Genomic DNA, 17,148 nt, shown 5'->3' with positions numbered 1-17,148 from the left:
TGATGGATAATGAGCATTATAGCCAAGAAATGATGGCCATTAAAGTAACAGTGTCCCTAATGTGGTTTAAAATATTGTAGTTCCATTTTATGCAGTGCTGAAACAATTAATCATTACTGTGAATGTCAACATTGAATTTTCAAGACAAACATTGCATTATTTTTTATTGTTATTGTTATTATTATTATTTATTTTTTTTTAACATAAGTGACATCCAGTCTAGAGCAATTCATGCAGCTTCAGTCCTGAGACAAGTTGAACATGGCCTGGTTAAGTAGTTATTCACCTTAATGAAAAAAGGGAATTTATACAGTAGCGCTTTTAGCTTTTATCTGTAATATGCTTCCTTTTTTCCCTTTTTTCTGGTGCTCTGTTGTTTTAAAGTGTGCATTATTTTTATAATAAATTTGAGCTTGTCAATCATCCCCAAGTTTGGGCTGCCCGGTCTTAGTGTATTTGTTTTGTTTATCCTCAGGGAGCAAGCCCTGCCCACCATCCAGATCCAGCTTCAGAGGGACACATCTGATTATGGGGTCCCTGCCGAGCTCCACCCTTGTAGCAGCACCAAGCCATCCAGCGGCCTGCCCAAGACGATCTCCAAACTCACCTCCAAATTCACCAAGAAGACCTCTTCCAGCTCGAGCACCGGCGGCAGCTACTCTATCCCCAGCACGCCCTCTCGCAGCATGTTGGCCACCGGTGGCGCGGGAAACAGTGGCCAGGACGATAAGCCGAAGACGCTGGGTGATGGACGGCTGCACAGTCTGCTCCAGATGAGCGTGCCTGGCACCCCTGACCCGGGGCAGCAGGTCTCCAATGGTTCGAGCCCAGACGAGCAGGGCATGAACCTGCCCACGGACCAGGAGATGCAGGACGTGATCGACTTTCTGTCTGGCTTCAACATGGGCAAGTCCCAGCAGGCCTCGCCGCTGGTAAAGAGAAGGAACTCAGTGGCCTCTACGAATGCAGCTGATCTGAAGACGACCAGTGCAGTGGCTCCACCCACTTCGCAGGCGCAGGTTCCACACGGTGCCATCCCGCTGGTCCAAACTCTGCCCCAACCACAACCGCAGCAACCACCCCAACCACCACCACAACAGCAGCAACCTCAGCTCCCCTCTACTCCCAAACAGCAACAGCAGACAGCAGTACCCCCGCAGCCCCAGGCCCAACCCCAGCCTTCACCTCAGACACTGCAGTACTACCAGCACCTCCTGCAGCCTATTGGCCAGCCGCAGCCTCAGCAGCCACCGCCGGTATCCCCCCAGCTCCCATCTCAGCAGCCCCCGCCACCCCAGCCTCTGAACCAGCAGAGGGCCCCCAGCAAGTGGCCCCAGGGCCCACCAGCAGGGCTCTCCCCGATTGGACACATGACCCAGTGGGGCACGCCTGGCCTCCCGGACCTCAGCTCAGACCTATACAGCCTGGGGCTGGTCAGCACCTACATGGACAGCATGGTGTCCGAGATGTTGGGCCACAAGGCGCCGCCGGGGCCGCGCAACAACACCTGGCCTAATCGAGAGCAGAGCGAGCAAGGAGTGTTTGGGGTGCTGGGGGACACCATCCCCTTCGACCCTGCAGGTGAGTGATAATGCCTTACTTGTCTAGCGCATAGTAATTAATTAAGTCTGCACTAGCTTAGTTTGTTCTGGTCATGTTTTATGTTCTGTGGCGTGTGTCAGTAATAGGGATGTAATAATACAACATATTTTTATACAAAGCCATTTCCATAAAAAGTTGGTATTCTGTGCAAAATGTGAATAAAAACAAAATGCAGTGCTGTGCAAATCATTTAAACCCTGTGTGTAATTGAAACCAGTACAAAGGCGACGTATCAAATGTTGAATTTTATTTCTCAAAAAATTTAATCTTGCTGGACGTAATGGTTCAGAACCGCACGTCGCCAGCACTTGTTATGTTGGGGAGCGTCTAAACAGTGCCTACTGAGGATGTCTGAGTTCTGCTTCGCGTCTATTCAGCAAAAACAAGGCAAAACTACATCATATCACTGGTAGAGGGAGTGGCTTAATTTAATTAATTAATTAAATTTAATTTAACTGGGACTTGGGCTCAAAGGAAGCTGTTCTCAAGTGATTTGAGGCCAGAGAGGCCAGGTTGAGATGGTTTGGACATGTGTTGAGGAGGAATAGTGGATATATTGGGCACAGAATGTTGGAGATGGAGCTGCCGGGTAGAAGGAGAAGAGGTAGACCTCAGAGAAGGTTTATGGATGTAGTGAAGGTGGACATGGAGATGGTTGGTGAAAGTAGAGGAGGCAGTGGATAGGGCAAGATGGAGGCAGATGATCCGCTGTGGCGACCCCTAAAGGGAGCAGCCGAAAGAAGATGATGAGGATAAAAGAATAATATCTGCAGCACTTTGGCCCAGAAGGTCCCCAGTTTGTCCTCCTTGGTTTAGACAGGCCCTTAAGACTAAAGCGTCATTCATCATTGATCTTTGAATTGGTCTAATTCAAAGATATGGCGAATGACTGAGTTTAAATAGCTACAAATATAAATAAACCACGTTCTGGTCTAATGTGTTGACCAATATTGACGAACTCTGTGACTTGGGGTTCACTCACACCTTTAAGGCTCCATCACTTTGACAGCTTATCAGCGCTGGCGGTCGTGATGAGAACAGCTCCCATGTGCACTGATCGAGTTAATCGCTTCGGACAGTAGAGAGTGAATAAACACCAGTACAGTATAAATTATGGATGTAGCTGGTCAGGATCTGTATGTGAGAGCTGCATGTCGGTACAGAGACAGAGAGAGAGACAGAGAGAGAGACAGAGAGAGAGACAGAGAGAGAGACAGAGAGAGAGACAGAGAGAGAGACAGAGAGAGAGACAGAGAGAGAGACAGAGAGAGAGACAGAGAGAGAGAGACCGATATCAGGGCCACTACTTTGCTGCTCGACACTCAGCACATTTCCCCCAGAGCAGGAGAGTCATTAGTGACGCTCGCACACCATTAGAGAGCCGGTTACTATAGCGGTACAGAGCAGTCTGGCTGAAATGCTGCTGCTGTCTGAAGTGAAGTGACCTTCAGCAACAGAGAATCGAAAAATGGACTGCATGCGTTTCTTGTTGAAGCCGCTGTATTTCACAGTGAGCAGCTTTTACTGTGCCTGCGCTGTTCTAAGTGTACTGGGTTATCATCCAAGTGTTGACGCTGTCATCAGCAGATCACAAGTTCGATCTCTGGTGATGCTGCTTCCCCCTTGGGTGAGTCAGATGGACCCCCGTCACCCGGCGTGGTGCCAGCCAGCGTGGGCGCCTGTTAGCTGACGTAACAGAACTGGCGGTTGGCACTTTCCTCCGAGCGTGTTTAGCTGTCCGGTGATGGTGCGTTAGCGGCAGTTTGAGGCAGTTTGAGGCAGCTTGAGGCAGTTCTCCTAAATTATAACTTTACAGGAAAAATAGAAAACCTACTAATTTACTTTTAATGCAAGTCGATGGAATCAGACTTTTCGGAGTCACTTTGGGTCATTTCGTTTAGCCCATTCATCTTGAAATTTACATGCAATGTAAATTTTCTAATTGTCAAAAACCAAAAACGACAAAAAAAAGAGTTTTTCTAGACTGATGCGATATCATGACAACAGTGATGCGATAGCGCTATATACATATATATATATATATATATATATATATATATATATATATATATATATATATATATATATATATAAACAGGTGTATGTATGTAGATACATACACATACATACACCAACTCTGTCCATCCGTCTATCTACATACATACACACACACCTACACACACATATATATATAACAGGTGTATGTATGTATGTATGTAGATAGATGGACGGACAGAGTTGGATGGATAGATGGACGGACAGAGTTGGATGGATAGATGGACGGACAGAGTTGGATGGATAGATGGACGGACAGAGTTGGATGGATAGATGGACGGACAGAGTTGGATTGATAGATGGACGGACAGAGTTGGATTGATGGATTGATGGACGGATAGATACAGATTTTTTGAAGTTTTTGGAAGAACTTTGTTTGACTTGGGACTTCAGTGACGTGTGTTTTTACGTTGTGTTGAGTGTGTGTGTGCAGTTGAGAGGAACGTGTGTCCGTATGGTGAGAAATGAGTGTGATGTTTACGGTCAGTTGGTGTCTGATCTCTCAGCAGTGTTGGTGGGTGCGGTTTGCGTGTTCACTGTTTTTATAGTGCCTTAGCAGAGCTCTCGTTATTGCAGTGCAGGTCTTTGTGTGTTTGACGGCTCCATTGTGCGTTTGTGCTGTGCTGGGCAGTCTGGATAAAGAGACTGAGCTTCAGGGCTAAACACGGCAGCTCAAAAAGAGCTGAGCATGCTCGCTCTCTCTCTCTCTCTCTCTCTCTCTCTCGCTCTCTCTCTCTCTCTCACGCGCTCTCTCTCTCTCTATCTCTGTCTGTCTATCTCTCTCTCTCTATCTCTCTCTCTCGCTCTCTCGCTCTCTCTCTCTTCTCTCGCTCTCTCTTTCTCTCTCTCACGCGCTCTCTCTCTCTCTATCTCTGTCTGTCTATCTCTATCTCTCTCTGTCTATCTCTCGCGCGCTCTCTCTCTCGCGCGCGCTCTCCCTTTCAGTCACTGATGCCCAGTGTTTGTAGATCTGAAGGTGGAAACTAGCATGCATGGATTTGGGATGTTGGGATTGAGTTGAATGGTCAAATTAAAATTATTTAAAATTAATTCATTTAAATAATGGATATAAAATTTGTGCTAATTTTGTGGCCATGAGTAGGAGCCCTGAGTGTTCGACTGTTTACTGATGTAAATAAATGTTAAACGCCGCTGTGTTGCTTTTGTCGTCTGAGTCATCCCAAAATAATTGTTTCATGTACTGAATAAAAAAAAATCATATCAAATCTCTGAGGTCACAGATTTACACTCCTGTTTTCTTTTCCTTTCATCTCTCTCTCTCTCTCTATCTCTCTCTCTCTCTCTCTCTCTCTCTCTCTCTCTCTCTCTCTCTCTCTCTCTCTCTCTCTCTCTCTCTCTCTCTCTCTCTCTCTCTCTCTCTCTCTCAGTTGGCTCAGATCCGGAGTTTGCGCGTTACGTTGCTGGGGTCAACCAGGCCATGCAGCAGAAGCGGCAGGCGCAGCATGTCCGTCGCCCTAGCAACGCCCGCAGCAACTGGCCACTCCCCGACGACCAGCACAGAACCTGGTCCCACCCAGAGTACTACAGTGAAGGGTGAGTGACAGCCAGAGAGCCCAATCACAGCCGTACTGATGACACTCTGAGGCCGCTGTGGTCTCTTCGCAGTCGTTCCTCCTGGTGTCAGATTCGGAACATAAGTGCCGGGTGCTTCATGGTTTCCGAATGAAACGATCAGACGTTTTTATTAGACTATTTAGTAAGTACATTTTGACGTGTTTCCCTTTCTGTGGCAGGGAGGCGGTGAACAGTACCTGGTCAGCCAATCAGGGCGACTCTGCCAGCTCGAGTGACGAGACCTCTTCGGCCAATGGGGACAGCCTGTTCTCTATGTTCTCTGGCCCTGACCTGGTAGCAGCAGTGAAACCAAGACGGTAAAAAAATGTCCTCATGACAGTGAAGCCCTGAACATTAGAACTGTGTTTACAGAAGCTTTGGCTTCTCTGGTTTCACATATAGTAAATATAACTGATTCCATCCTCTACAGAGAACACACTTCTGCACATTTTAACAGTTACTCGGCATAATTTGGGAAGAGGCATAAAATGTGGCCTGTGTAAAATCAGAATCAGATTTATTGGCCAAGTATATTAACACACAAGGAATTTGGTGTTTCTGTAGCGTTCATGCAATATACAGACAGTGTATATATTAGGTACAGACAATATGCAGCAGACTGTATATGGACAAGTAATATATGCAGACAGTTTACATGTTATTTGCAGACAATACACAATATATAATCAACATAGAGACTATGTAGGGCATAAGCAATAAACATAAGTGCACATCCATCAAGCAATCCTTGTTTCTACACTCAGTGTCCACTTTATCAGCTCCACTTACTGTATAGCTGCACTCTGTAGTTCTACAGTTACAGACTGTAGTCCATCTGTTTCTCTGATACTCTGTTACCCTGTTCTTCAGTGGTCAGGACCCCCACTGACCCTCACAGAGCAGGTACTGTTTGAGTGGTGGATCATTCTCAGCACTGCAGTAACACTATTGTGGTGGTGATGGTGTATTAGTGTGTGTTGCGCTGGTCTGAGTGGATCAGACACAGCAGTGCTGCTGGAGTTTCTGAACATCTCAGTGACTGAGAACAGTCCACCAACCAAAAACATCCAGCCAACAGCGTCCTGTGGGCAGCGTCCTATGACCACTGATGAAGGACTAGAGGATGACCAGCACAAACTGTGCAGCAGCAGATGAGCTGTCGTCTCTGACTGTACATCTACAAGGTGGACTGACAAGGTAGGAGTGTCTAATAGAGTGGACAGTGAGTGGACACAGTATTTAAAAACTCCAACAGCACTGCTGTGTCTGCTCTGTGTCTGCTGAGGGTCCATGGGGGTCCTGACCACTGAAGAACAGGGTAACAGAGTATCAGAGAAACAGATGGACTACAGTCTGTAACTGTAGAACTACAAAGTGCAGCTATACAGTAAGTGGAGCTGATAAAGTGGATATATATAAGTGTGTGTGTGTGTGTGTGTGTGTGTGTGTGAGAGCAAACAGCAGTAATCCGCATCATGTGTGGGAATGAAGTTTCCCCAGAAATTTTGTTTCAGAAGCTCCAACAATGATCGCACAAATTTAACAAAGCAAGAGAAGAGAGGAGTGTCTAGTCATGCCTGTCTGGTCTAGATAGGTGTATTTTCAGGTCACATCAGAGGGGAGAGAGACGTCTCTTCAGGTTGTGGCTCAGCAACCACTTATACTGAACAGCGCCTCTGTGTGGCCAGTCAGAGACCTGCACATATGACAGCATGCACACACGAAGCCAGACGACAGCCGACATACTTCAGGAACGTTACAACTGGGGGTCATAATATTCTATATGATGTTTCCTCCCCCAGTATATAATAAACTTGGCAAATAAATAGATAATAAATAGAAATTGTGCATTAAAATGTGCAGAAAATGCCAGTTTGTAATTTGGGGGGACGTGTTCGGACGTTTGTTGATATTAATTGTAAAAGCACAACATTTTTTAAACCATTAAACTGTTTTTGTCCTTGTGTGCAGGAAGCACAGCTGTGGTGAGCAGGAAGTGTGTACGCTGCCCTCTCCCCCTCTCCATCACACCAGCGATGACAATAACCAGGTAATGAGTCCAGCCCTCACACTGTCATTCGAAGTCAAGGTAAACGGGAAGTACTGTGCTTCTTTCCGAGCCTTGACGCATCTCTGAGTGAAACGCGCCTTCAGGGAGGGTCTCTGAGGCAGCTTTCTCTCCGTGATGGGTGGGGTGTGGTGTGAGGGGGAGGCGAAATATTGTTATTGGTTAGTAGTTTGTAGTAGTAATTTTCCCTGTTTCCGGAATAGGGATGGGCTTTTCCATTACATTTGATATTCAGTTTTATAAGGCATTCCTAGGAAAAGTAGGGGAATCTTAAGGCTACTGGAACCTTCACACTGGAGCAGAGCAGAGCAGTAACACCACTCATAGTCTCTCTGTTACTGTATAATACTAATAATAACAATAATAATAATTTTATTTTTATAGCACTTTTCATGCCGGTGGCAGCTCAGTGATTTACAGAAAGGTGATAAAACGTATAGTAGAGATCATTAGAGGCTCCTGAGTGGCGCAACCGTCTAAGCGTTGGCCGTGTCATCAGGAGATCGCGAGTTTGATCCCTGGTCCAAGAGAGCACAATTGGCCTCGCTCTCTCTGGATGATTAGGATCCCCCCCCCCCCCCCACCCCCCGGTTCTCCCCCCATCACTCAACATGATACTACTCAGCTCAGCCTGTGGTGCCTTCACCCTGGAATTGGAATCGGAGACGACTACACTGGGGAGAAAATCGGGTAAAAAATAATAATAATAATTTAAAAAAACAGAAGATATCATCAGTATTTAATTACATGTTTAGCACAAATCCTCTGTGACCTGTGGCTTGAAGTTTGCGCAGAGAAAGTTGTCCGTACTTCAGAATAAACAAAAGCTACTCATCTGTTTTCATCTCGGCTAAAACGGCGAGTTTGTGAAGTTGGTTGACCCCAAACAGCAAATTCACTAAATGATGTGAAAGTTATATTCCAGTAAATCTGAGTGGTGGAGAAACGAGCTGGAGCTTAATCTTTCTACGTGCTGTAGGTGCACATTGTCCTTTCTGCTGTGCAGCATGGAGGTCCTCGTCTGGACAACAAACGATGACCATTATGTAGAACGCCGGCTCTTCGCTTCCCCACTTCGGACTTCTCGTGGTTCTTATTCGAATGCTCTAAAAATTTGGACTCGTCTCTGTTACGTGATTCGACATGAACTAACAAACTTGTCGTTTGAATCCTCCCGTTCTCTTCCTTTGCGTTACAGGACAGCAAAACTAAAACTTGGCCCCCGAAGGCGCCGTGGCAGCACTCCTCCCACTCCAACACGATGCCCAATCCCAGCTCTTCCCTCTATCAGATGCCCATCCCTTCCAGCCAGTGGAGCGACTCCATGCAAATACTGCAGTCCCCCGTGTGGTCGACAGCCAACGACTGCACTCCTTCCAGCGGCCTCTCCTCTGGCTTCCCTTTCGCCCAGCAGCAGCAGCAGCAGCAGCAGCAGCAGCAAGCCTCGCAGCACAAAGCTCTCAGCAAAGGCTTCAAAAACTTCCCGCTGAAACCCGAACACCGGCCGTCGTACCTGCACCAGTACTGAGCCGGCCTAGTACTGCTGCAAGTTGCCTTTTAATCGCTGTTGTAGGTCCAGGGATTACGTTTCGAGTGTAATAGTGCAAAGGTTAGGGCCGCGTAGGCTTTAGACTGGTCCTAGATCAACAATTAAGGGTGGCCATTTCGGTATGCCAAGGTTGGAATCCGCGTTGGCGGCGGACAGTGCTAGGGGCGCGTTCAAAAGGTGGGACGCTGCAGAGCGAATTGATTAAACAAGCCCATTTGCCAAGGAACCATGTTAGCCACTCCAGCCCGAAGGGTTCGAAGCTGGACAGGAATAACGTACGAGGTCAGGTGGGCGCCATCTCACTGTTCGGCTCTTGGGCCTAGTACAAAACTGTAGCCGAGACATTCTTCTCGACCCTTACTCCGACTACCAACCTGTACATTTTGATAGTTCTTTAGACGAGTGTGGTTTTTATAGGCAGAATTTGTATTGAACGTTGTGGCGATTTTTTTTTTTTTTTTTTTCCCCTTTTTTGTATTCGTTAGACCGCGAGTTCCTCCCCCGGCTACGACGAAATCGTCCTAACTGCCATCCGCGCCGTTCTAGTGCATGATTCATGCTTCCCAGCAGCTCGTACAAGTTGTGGCTTGAGCTTCCACTCCACAGCTCGACTGAACACTCCGCTCAGCCGTCTGGAATTCTGTAAAATTCCAGTTCTGGAATTAAAAAAAAAAAAAAAATAGTAATAGAGTTTACCATGAATTCCAGATTCTAGGTTCCTTCGGCCTGGCTGCGGAAGGCAGGCGACTTATCCGGCGTGTTCCTCGGGGGTGGACTGGGTGACGCGCGTGGCCGTTTAACCATCGAGAGGCCTGGGCCGCGACCGGGACGCCACCCATGACTAAACTGTGTCGAAAAAAAGCTGTAACTGCCAAATCTCGTGTCGGATCACCCAGACCACAGCTCCCAGCTGCTGTTCCATAGCTTGTAAATGACTCGGAAGGAAAAAAATAAATAAATATAATTTACTTCTTTTTATGAAGAAGCTTTGAGCAGGCTCGGCAGAAACTATAGTACTCATAGCAAATGTGTAATTTGAGAAGAAATACACTACTTTTTCAACATCTGACAAAGTTTAAAGAAATAATAATAAAACGTATAAAAACATTAGCAGTGAACTACGTGCCATGTTGATATTAAAGCACTTGCATCGTTTTTTTTTTTTTTGTTTTTTGTTTCCTCCTTCAACCAAAGCGTTGTTCATTGGGTGAAAGGTGCTTGATTTAAGAAAACAGTCTGGGAGTTCTAGTAACCTGCTATGAAATGCCCCCTGGGGGTAAAAGTCAACGTTTTCATGTTTTGTTTTTTTGTTTTTTGATTGGCTTATTTTTTCCAGAATGACACTAACACTAAAAACAAACATAACATCTTGTTCCTTTGAAATACGATATATTTCTTGTACAAATATTGACAGTATTAATCTTATTTTTCTATTTTCTTACATGTTATACCATTTACTGTATATGTTAACATAATATAGGCATATTAAGTAAAACATTATTTTTCCCAAGATGTGAAAAGCACATTTTTTTTCTTTTCTACAGAGTTGAAATATACGTGTTATATCTACAAAAGGTTACCAAATACGCCATTACCAACACTAAAAACGTTTATAGATTGGGGTGTTTGGGTTTTTGTTTTTTTTTTTTTGTTTGTTTTTCTTTTTGAACCCGTACCTTTTCGGTTTATGGCTGCGGGCTGCTTTGAAACGGCCCAGAATGTTAACTTTTTTGTGATGTTTGCGGATGCCAATGTTGCCTGTATTTATGATATGACCATGTTTTCTGAAAAACTAACATACTTACCATGTTTACAGAGAATCGTTTGCTGTATATAAATATATCTTTTTATAGTTCTGTGCTTTGCACAATCAAAACGTAGGGGTTGTTTGCTTTGTCTGTGTTCTCGCCCAAACTTGCAGCCTTTTTAAAAAAAACAAAAAAAAAAACAAAAACAAAGAAACAACAAAAAAAAAGAAGACATCAACAAAGACCTTGGACTGTAAACATTCAGTTTAGCATTTATCAACTGTGTCAAAAAAAAAATGGTTTACTAGTGGCTTTCAAGAATTATTAAAACCAGTTTGAATTAATACGACAGAAGACATCACACTGATCGACGACATGAAGGGGGTTTGCTTGGCTTATGTTGCTTATCGTTCACTAGAGCTGGCAACTGAATATTTCCAAGTGTACCAGCAATGCAAAAAAAATAAATAAATATAATAGAAACGTGTTCAGATGCTGTTTTTAAGGCCTCTCACCTGGTCACCCGGTTCTCAAGCAACACTGAGGGGGGAAAGTGGGACGAGCCTTTTATTTATTATTCAACAGTAATAAATAGACATGAAATACTGTAAACGGGACAAAGTCTGTAGGCAGATGCACTCGTCAGCTGCTCCGATTCGACGGCTCCGAATTCTCTGTGGTACCATTTGGTGTTGCTGCCTCTTCGCAAGAAGCCTGGAGAGAAAAAAAGGCAAACTGGCATTGTAACACGACGTCACGGAGGATTTCACACCTAACCAGATCAAGATCGTTGTAGGTTTCCGGTGGACTCACTGTTGTGGCGTCAGGCAGATCAGGGCTGGCATCAGCTATCGTTCCTAAATAAACAATGTTCCTGTGAAGGATCTGCTGGTATCTGAAAGCGGAGATGAGAATAACCAAGTGACTCATCGTAGAAAGACTGCTGACCTGCGTTTAGTACAGCAGGGCTAAAAGGCATTGTTCAAAATCTGCATAATTCAGTCAGATGTAAACTATCATTCTGGGCTGGGTTTAAGTCCCTTATTAGTCCCACAACAGGGAAATTTCACACACACTAGGGGGCAGTGAGCACACTTGCCCAGAACGGTGGGCAGCCCTATCCACAGCACCCAGGGAGCAGTTGGGGGTCAGGTGTCTTGCTCTGGGGATTGAACCGGCGACCTTCCGGTCACGGGGGCCAGTTCCCTAACCTCCAGCCCACAACTGCTCCCTCAGTATTAAGGTCATCTTTATACTGATATTCTTTCGGGAATCCCAGCTCAGAGCGGTTTGGGGTGAAATGGTTGATTGTAGAGACTCGTATGTCTTCACAGTGGTGGTGATGGGAACCAGGCGTCACCATGACTACAACACAGATATAAACATTTCATTTACCATCCAGATCCACCGGTGAACCTACACGAGTCTTCTGAGATTTTATAAAGGAATATAGTGAACATGATCGGGGACTTTGGGGACTAATCTGCCACTCAATACCCAGCATGGATTTTTAACACGTTTTGGGCCGAAGCCTATTTCAAATCTGCATAACTACTCCATGTAAGTAAACAAACAAACAAACAAACAAACATTGTGATGCCAATTTTGACGAAGCTCTCCGACTTCTGGTTCCTGTCACCACCACCTGTGAATAGTTCACTCTAAGTTTCTCAATAACAGCATTTCACACCAAACCCCTGTGAATAACCTTACATTTGCATTTATGGCCTCAGCTAAACGCTCTTATCCAGAGCTACGTACAGTTTGATCATTTTACACAGGCAGGTGAAGGTGGTGTTAGGAGTCTTGCCCAAGGACCCTTATTGGTATAGTGTAGGGTGCTTGTCCGGGTGGGGATTGAACCCCAGTCTACAGCGTAGAGGTGTTACCCACTACACTATCCAACCACTATAACCTTGCTTATATCTTAACATCTTAATAGTACAGACACTTTAAAAAGGCAGTGGAATTCACCTGCATTGGTTTACATAACAGGCTAAAGAGATATTGAGTCTGTTCCAACTTTCTGGGGACGTGAACACAAAGATTACCTAATGCTTCACAGATATATCCAGTCCCGAGCCTTGCCCACTTAAAATGGCACTGACCAGTAGTCCATCATAGGGCAATATGCCTGTTTAACACGTTTAAAAAACGTTTTTTTAATAGTATATGCCTTGTGGTCCCTCGGAAGCCAGCAAAGAACTAGAGGAAAAAAAGAAAAAAAAAACAAACAAAAAAAAGACAGGACTTTTATTTTTTGTAGTTTATTGTGGACTACATATACCGTAGACCATCGCTGGGGCAGTTTCATCCGGGCATCGCTAGTTAGCTTTCTAAAACGACGACGGCTGATTATCGATGTACTCGAAGCCGACAGAAATCCCGCTTTCCCTCAATTAAATGTGGCATTTTGGAAACTAAGCGGGCTAAATGACACCGAACCGGATCAGCAGTGGGACAGTCGAGTAAAGTACGCCAGAGCTTAGCTTAGCTTAGCAAAACACTACGCGGAGCATTATGGGAAATGTAGTTTTTTAGACCGCGACTGTACCACGACGTAAACCGCTCAGAAAGGATCGCGTTCCCACCGTTAACGGACAGTTAACGACGTATCTTGAAACCTGACCCGGCCAGGCTGAAACCGGCCTCGTATTCGCCGGTGTTTTTGTTCGAGTCTTCCCGCTCCACCTTAAATACGTTGGTGCAGAAGTGAACGTGGCGCTCTGGCTCGAGATCCAGCTGCTCGGTGAACTTACTGCACGCACTCCGTCGCCCGGCCTTTCTGCAGGTACTCCGCGATGCACCTCACCAGCTGGTCGTTCTCGTCCAGGAGCTGGAAGCAGAGGACAGTCAGGCGCTTGGCTGAACGTGAGCGGACAGTGTTTAGAGGAGCGGCCGCGGCTCGTCTCACCCGCTGGATGGTCTCCTGGTTGATCTGCGCTTTCCCGCGCTGCCTCTTCGGGACGAAAACAACAGACATGGTCCTGGTCCTGGTCCGGGTCCGGGTCCAGCTCACGGGGCGGCTCCAGCTGTGTTCTGGTGGTTTATCCGAGCTCCTCGGGAAAACCTCCTCATGTAGGGAAAACAAGTTAGCCTTGTTTTGGTAGCGGCCCGCTCCCGTTCACAGGTAGACAGCCAGCACATTCGCACGCTGCCACCTGCTGGTGCGGAAGAGTCACTGCCCACCATCGGCGCTGGAGTAACTGGACCGCGGCCGAGCTTCAGTTCAGCCCTGGACGCGATCTCAGGGGGTCTGAAGCGAGGCGGTCAGGCTGTGGGGTTCAAGACTCTCAGCTTTATTTCCAGAGGTTTAACATAAATATTGCACTGGCCGTTTGGGACCGAGGTCTTTAAATTCCGTAAGGTCCGGTTAGGGAACATTTCCTCCGGCGAAAGTCCAGAACATCACTCGATCAGGATTCAGTGCCTGTTTACTGGAGCAGCCCAGCGGGAGCGTCAGCATCTTAGACAGTCGCCAACTGAACGTCACGTCAAATAAAGTACAGTTCAGTACGGAGCCCCGCTGGAGACACGCTGTATAAATAAAAATAATGCGTGGCCACGACTTAGTAAGGTGTGGGAACGAGATGATTAAGTCATGGTCACAACTTAGTACGGCGTGGGAATGAGATCCCAACACGTGTCCATGACTTAGTAAGGTGTGGGATTGAGATGATTGTTGTGGCCACGACTTAGTAAGACATGGGAATGAGATGATTAAGTTGTGGCCATGATGTAGTATGGCATGGGAATGGGATCCCAACGTGTGGCCACGACTTAGTAAGGTGTGGGAATGAGATGATTGTTGTGGCCACGACTTAGTAAGGTGTGGGAATGAGATGATTGTTGTGGCCACGACTTAGTAAGACATGGGAATGAGATGATTAAGTTGTGGCCATGACTTATTAAGGCGTGGGAACGAGATCCCAACATGTGTCCACGACTTAGTAAGCTGCAATCTTATTCCCACGCCTTATTAAGTCATGGCCACAACTTGATCATCTCATTCCTATGCCTAAGTCGTGGCCATGCATTAGGATCTCATTCCAATGTGTTAGTAAGGCGTGGCCACACATTATAGTCACGAGCGGGGCTCCGTACAATTCAGTAATATTTCAACACTTATTGTCAGTTCTCTTTTTTTACGGAGCCCCGCTGGTGACATCCCGTATATATAAAAATAATGTGTGGCCACGCCTTATTAACGCGTGGGAATGAGATCCTAATGCGTGCCCACGACTTAGTAAGGCGTGGGAATGAGATTATTAAGTCCTGGGCACAAAATAATCATCTCATTCCCACGCCTTACTAAGTGGTGGCCACGCATTATCTTTATTTATACAGGATGTCACCACTTTCTTCTCTGCCTCGGCCCTCCCCTGTGTGGCGTCACTGACTCGAGTCTCAGAGCTCATCGTTATGCACAGATCTGATTGGCTGAGTAGCGTCACGTGTGATATTTACTACAAATGCGATTGGTCTGTGAGTCTCCAGCTGCTAAAGCTACTGTAAAGGCTAGAAAAGCCACGCCCATTAAAACAGGACCACCCCATCCAAATTAAATAATTCTCCATAGTTTATCGGTTACAGGCCCAGGTCCACATAGGACAGCGTCTGGGTCCGGACTCGGACCGCGGTCCGGCTATTAGTGACCTCTATTTCAGGAATTTTCCTACTGAAAAAATCTGTTAGGATTCAAACCTGAAAGCTTTCCTTTGTAACAGGAATTGGCCTATTGGCTTCCAATAGACACCACCTTTAGATCCCATTAGGAAGCCATCGCATGCATTAAAGTCATCCACGTTAAACCGCTGGGATCCTTTACATTGTGGTACCAACCCATTAAAAAGCCAGAACACATTACAAAACCATCAGGAACCAACAGAAATAGACCCCCCCCCCTTTTTTTTTAAAAGTCCCTCCATTTTATTGGCTCAAAAGTAATTGGACAAGCTAACAGTTATAAATAACAAGGATTATTATTAATGAATCAGCGTCAGCCTGAAGTCAGGAACACATGGACGTCACCAAAGGCTCAGGCGCTTTGCCAGGCCTCTATTTACATTTACGGCATTTGGCTGACGCTCTTATCCAGAGCGTCTTACAATTTGATTACTGTTACACAGGGAGGCCAAGGTGGTGTTAGGGGTCTTGCCCAAGGACTCTTATTGGTTTAGTGTAGGGGGATTGGACCCCAGTCTCCAGTGTAGAAGGCAGAGGTGCCACTACACTAACCAACCACTTTATACCAGCCGCCGCTTCAAGTCAGTGAAAAGAATACTCAGCTGGGTTGCGGTCAGGAGACTGAGCCCCTCAACAAATCCACTTCTTTGCCTTAATAAGCTGTTGGGCTGCTTTCATGTGATGTGGATGTTTTGGGTCATCATCCATCTGCACTGTGAAGCACTGTCCTATTAATTCTGCTGCATTTGGCTGAACCTGAGCAGAAAGTGCAGCTCTGTACGCTCCAAAAGTCGTCCTGCTACTTCCATCAGCAGCCACTGACGTCCACCCAAAGACCGCAGTTCGGGAACTGGGCTGGACTTGTTTCCTTCTTTTCTAGAAAGTTTAATCTGGCCTTTCTTTCGAGTCGAGTGTTGGGGGTTTGCATCTCGAGGTGAACCCTCTGTATTTACCTTCATGCGTCTCGATTGTGGACTTTGACCTCAATATGCTGACCTGCTGTAGAACATCCTCGGCTTGACCCTGTGAAGTTTTGATTTTTCTTCGTCATGTAGTCACTTGGTGGGTTTACAATCATTTTCCAATACGCTTCTGGCTTAAAACATTTTTGTGTAAGTACATTCACAATGGAGAGCTACATGTAGCAGCAAAGCCCCCCCCCCCAAAAGACCCCCACCCCAGACTTACCACAAATAAAGAAATGAGTCTCTACAGCGAAATCGTTTCACACCAAACTACTTCGGCCGACTTTACCAGTTTCACGTCACAGTAATTCTGATTTCCCTTTAGTCTCTTATGCTCCAGGGTATATTTTGGTTTGTCCATCTGAATTTACTTCAAGTTGTAAGGCAAATTATTCAGTAACTGCCTGAAAAATGTCATTATTTATTTATAAAAGCTCCTTAAATGAACAGAATGTGTTTTATGATCTACACGTATCACTATACGCTTATTATTTACTGCTGAAAGCCAAAAATCTCAGACGCTCTTTGTGTTGTTCTCTAAAAGTGATGTTTCCAGAGCAGATCACTGAAGAGACGCCGTCTGTTTATAGTTTAGAGCCCAGATTTGGGGAAAAACGGGTCGACTTTCAGTAGAAAACCAAAGTTCAGCTTCTTTTATTATAAGGGTTTAAAATGACATCACCGTCTATTAGACTGGAGAGAAGAGCTACAGCCTCACACGACGCCCAGCTTCTGAATGGAGCTTATGAAATATGAACGTTACAAAGACCATGAAGTGGGTTTTGGAACCACCGGTGGTCCTGAGAGGTTGAAGAGGTTAAGCCACTCTTACAGCGTGGAGTAGCCGGGTTCCTCACGGTCACGTGATGAACGGCATGAATGAAAACAAAAACAACGGCA

The 17,148-nt window shown here is 45.8% G+C and overlaps 2 protein-coding genes across 6 annotated transcripts in view; one reads left to right on the top strand and one right to left on the bottom strand.

Moving 5' to 3' along the window:
- Positions 1 to 10,948, top strand: part of garre1 (granule associated Rac and RHOG effector 1) — a 72,689-nt gene extending 61,741 nt beyond the window's left edge. For all 4 annotated transcript variants that reach the window (XM_017705045.2, XM_017705044.2, XM_017705042.2 and 1 more), the window contains 5 exons: positions 476 to 1,581; positions 5,046 to 5,211; positions 5,412 to 5,549; positions 7,204 to 7,282; positions 8,499 to 10,948. In XM_017705045.2, the coding sequence (XP_017560534.1) occupies positions 476 to 1,581; positions 5,046 to 5,211; positions 5,412 to 5,549; positions 7,204 to 7,282; positions 8,499 to 8,828 (1,819 nt within the window). In that variant the 3' untranslated portion in view covers positions 8,829 to 10,948. The remainder of the gene's footprint in view (positions 1 to 475; positions 1,582 to 5,045; positions 5,212 to 5,411; positions 5,550 to 7,203; positions 7,283 to 8,498) is intronic.
- Positions 10,949 to 11,090: 142 nt separating this feature from the next.
- On the bottom strand, positions 11,091 to 13,756 carry ss18l2 (ss18, like 2). 2 transcript variants are annotated; one of them, XM_017705048.2, is made up of 4 exons: positions 13,512 to 13,755; positions 13,357 to 13,433; positions 11,411 to 11,492; positions 11,091 to 11,311 (listed from the first exon to the last, which is right to left on the bottom strand). In XM_017705048.2, exons 1-4 carry the CDS (start codon positions 13,578 to 13,580, stop codon positions 11,240 to 11,242), a joined length of 300 nt encoding a protein of 99 aa, XP_017560537.1. In that variant the 5' UTR covers positions 13,581 to 13,755; the 3' UTR covers positions 11,091 to 11,239. The 2 variants fall into 2 exon arrangements, with proteins under 2 accessions (XP_017560537.1, XP_017560536.1); XM_017705047.2 differs by having other exon boundaries at positions 13,357 to 13,756.
- Positions 13,757 to 17,148: the final 3,392 nt, after the last annotated feature.

Source organism: Pygocentrus nattereri, chromosome 7, assembly GCF_015220715.1.
Source record: "Pygocentrus nattereri isolate fPygNat1 chromosome 7, fPygNat1.pri, whole genome shotgun sequence".
Classification (NCBI taxonomy): domain Eukaryota; kingdom Metazoa; phylum Chordata; class Actinopteri; order Characiformes; family Serrasalmidae; genus Pygocentrus; species Pygocentrus nattereri.
The sequence above is the reverse complement of the archived record's forward strand: the minus strand, read 5'-3'. Positions and strand labels throughout refer to the sequence as shown.

What these genes read in the sequence shown, in the direction of transcription:
- ss18l2 (XM_017705047.2), bottom strand. Translation starts at nt 13,580, where the DNA reads ATGTCTGTTGTTTTCGTCCCGAAGAGGCAGCGCGGGAAAGCGCAGATC. An exon ending in CGGGCGACGGAGTGCGTGCA is followed by an intron (nt 11,493 to 13,356) that starts GTAAGTTCACCG and finishes CTCCGCTTTCAG; the next exon opens with ATACCAGCAGATCCTTCACA. An exon ending in ATCTGCCTGACGCCACAACA is followed by an intron (nt 11,312 to 11,410) that starts GTGAGTCCACCG and finishes TTTTCTCTCCAG; the next exon opens with GCTTCTTGCGAAGAGGCAGC.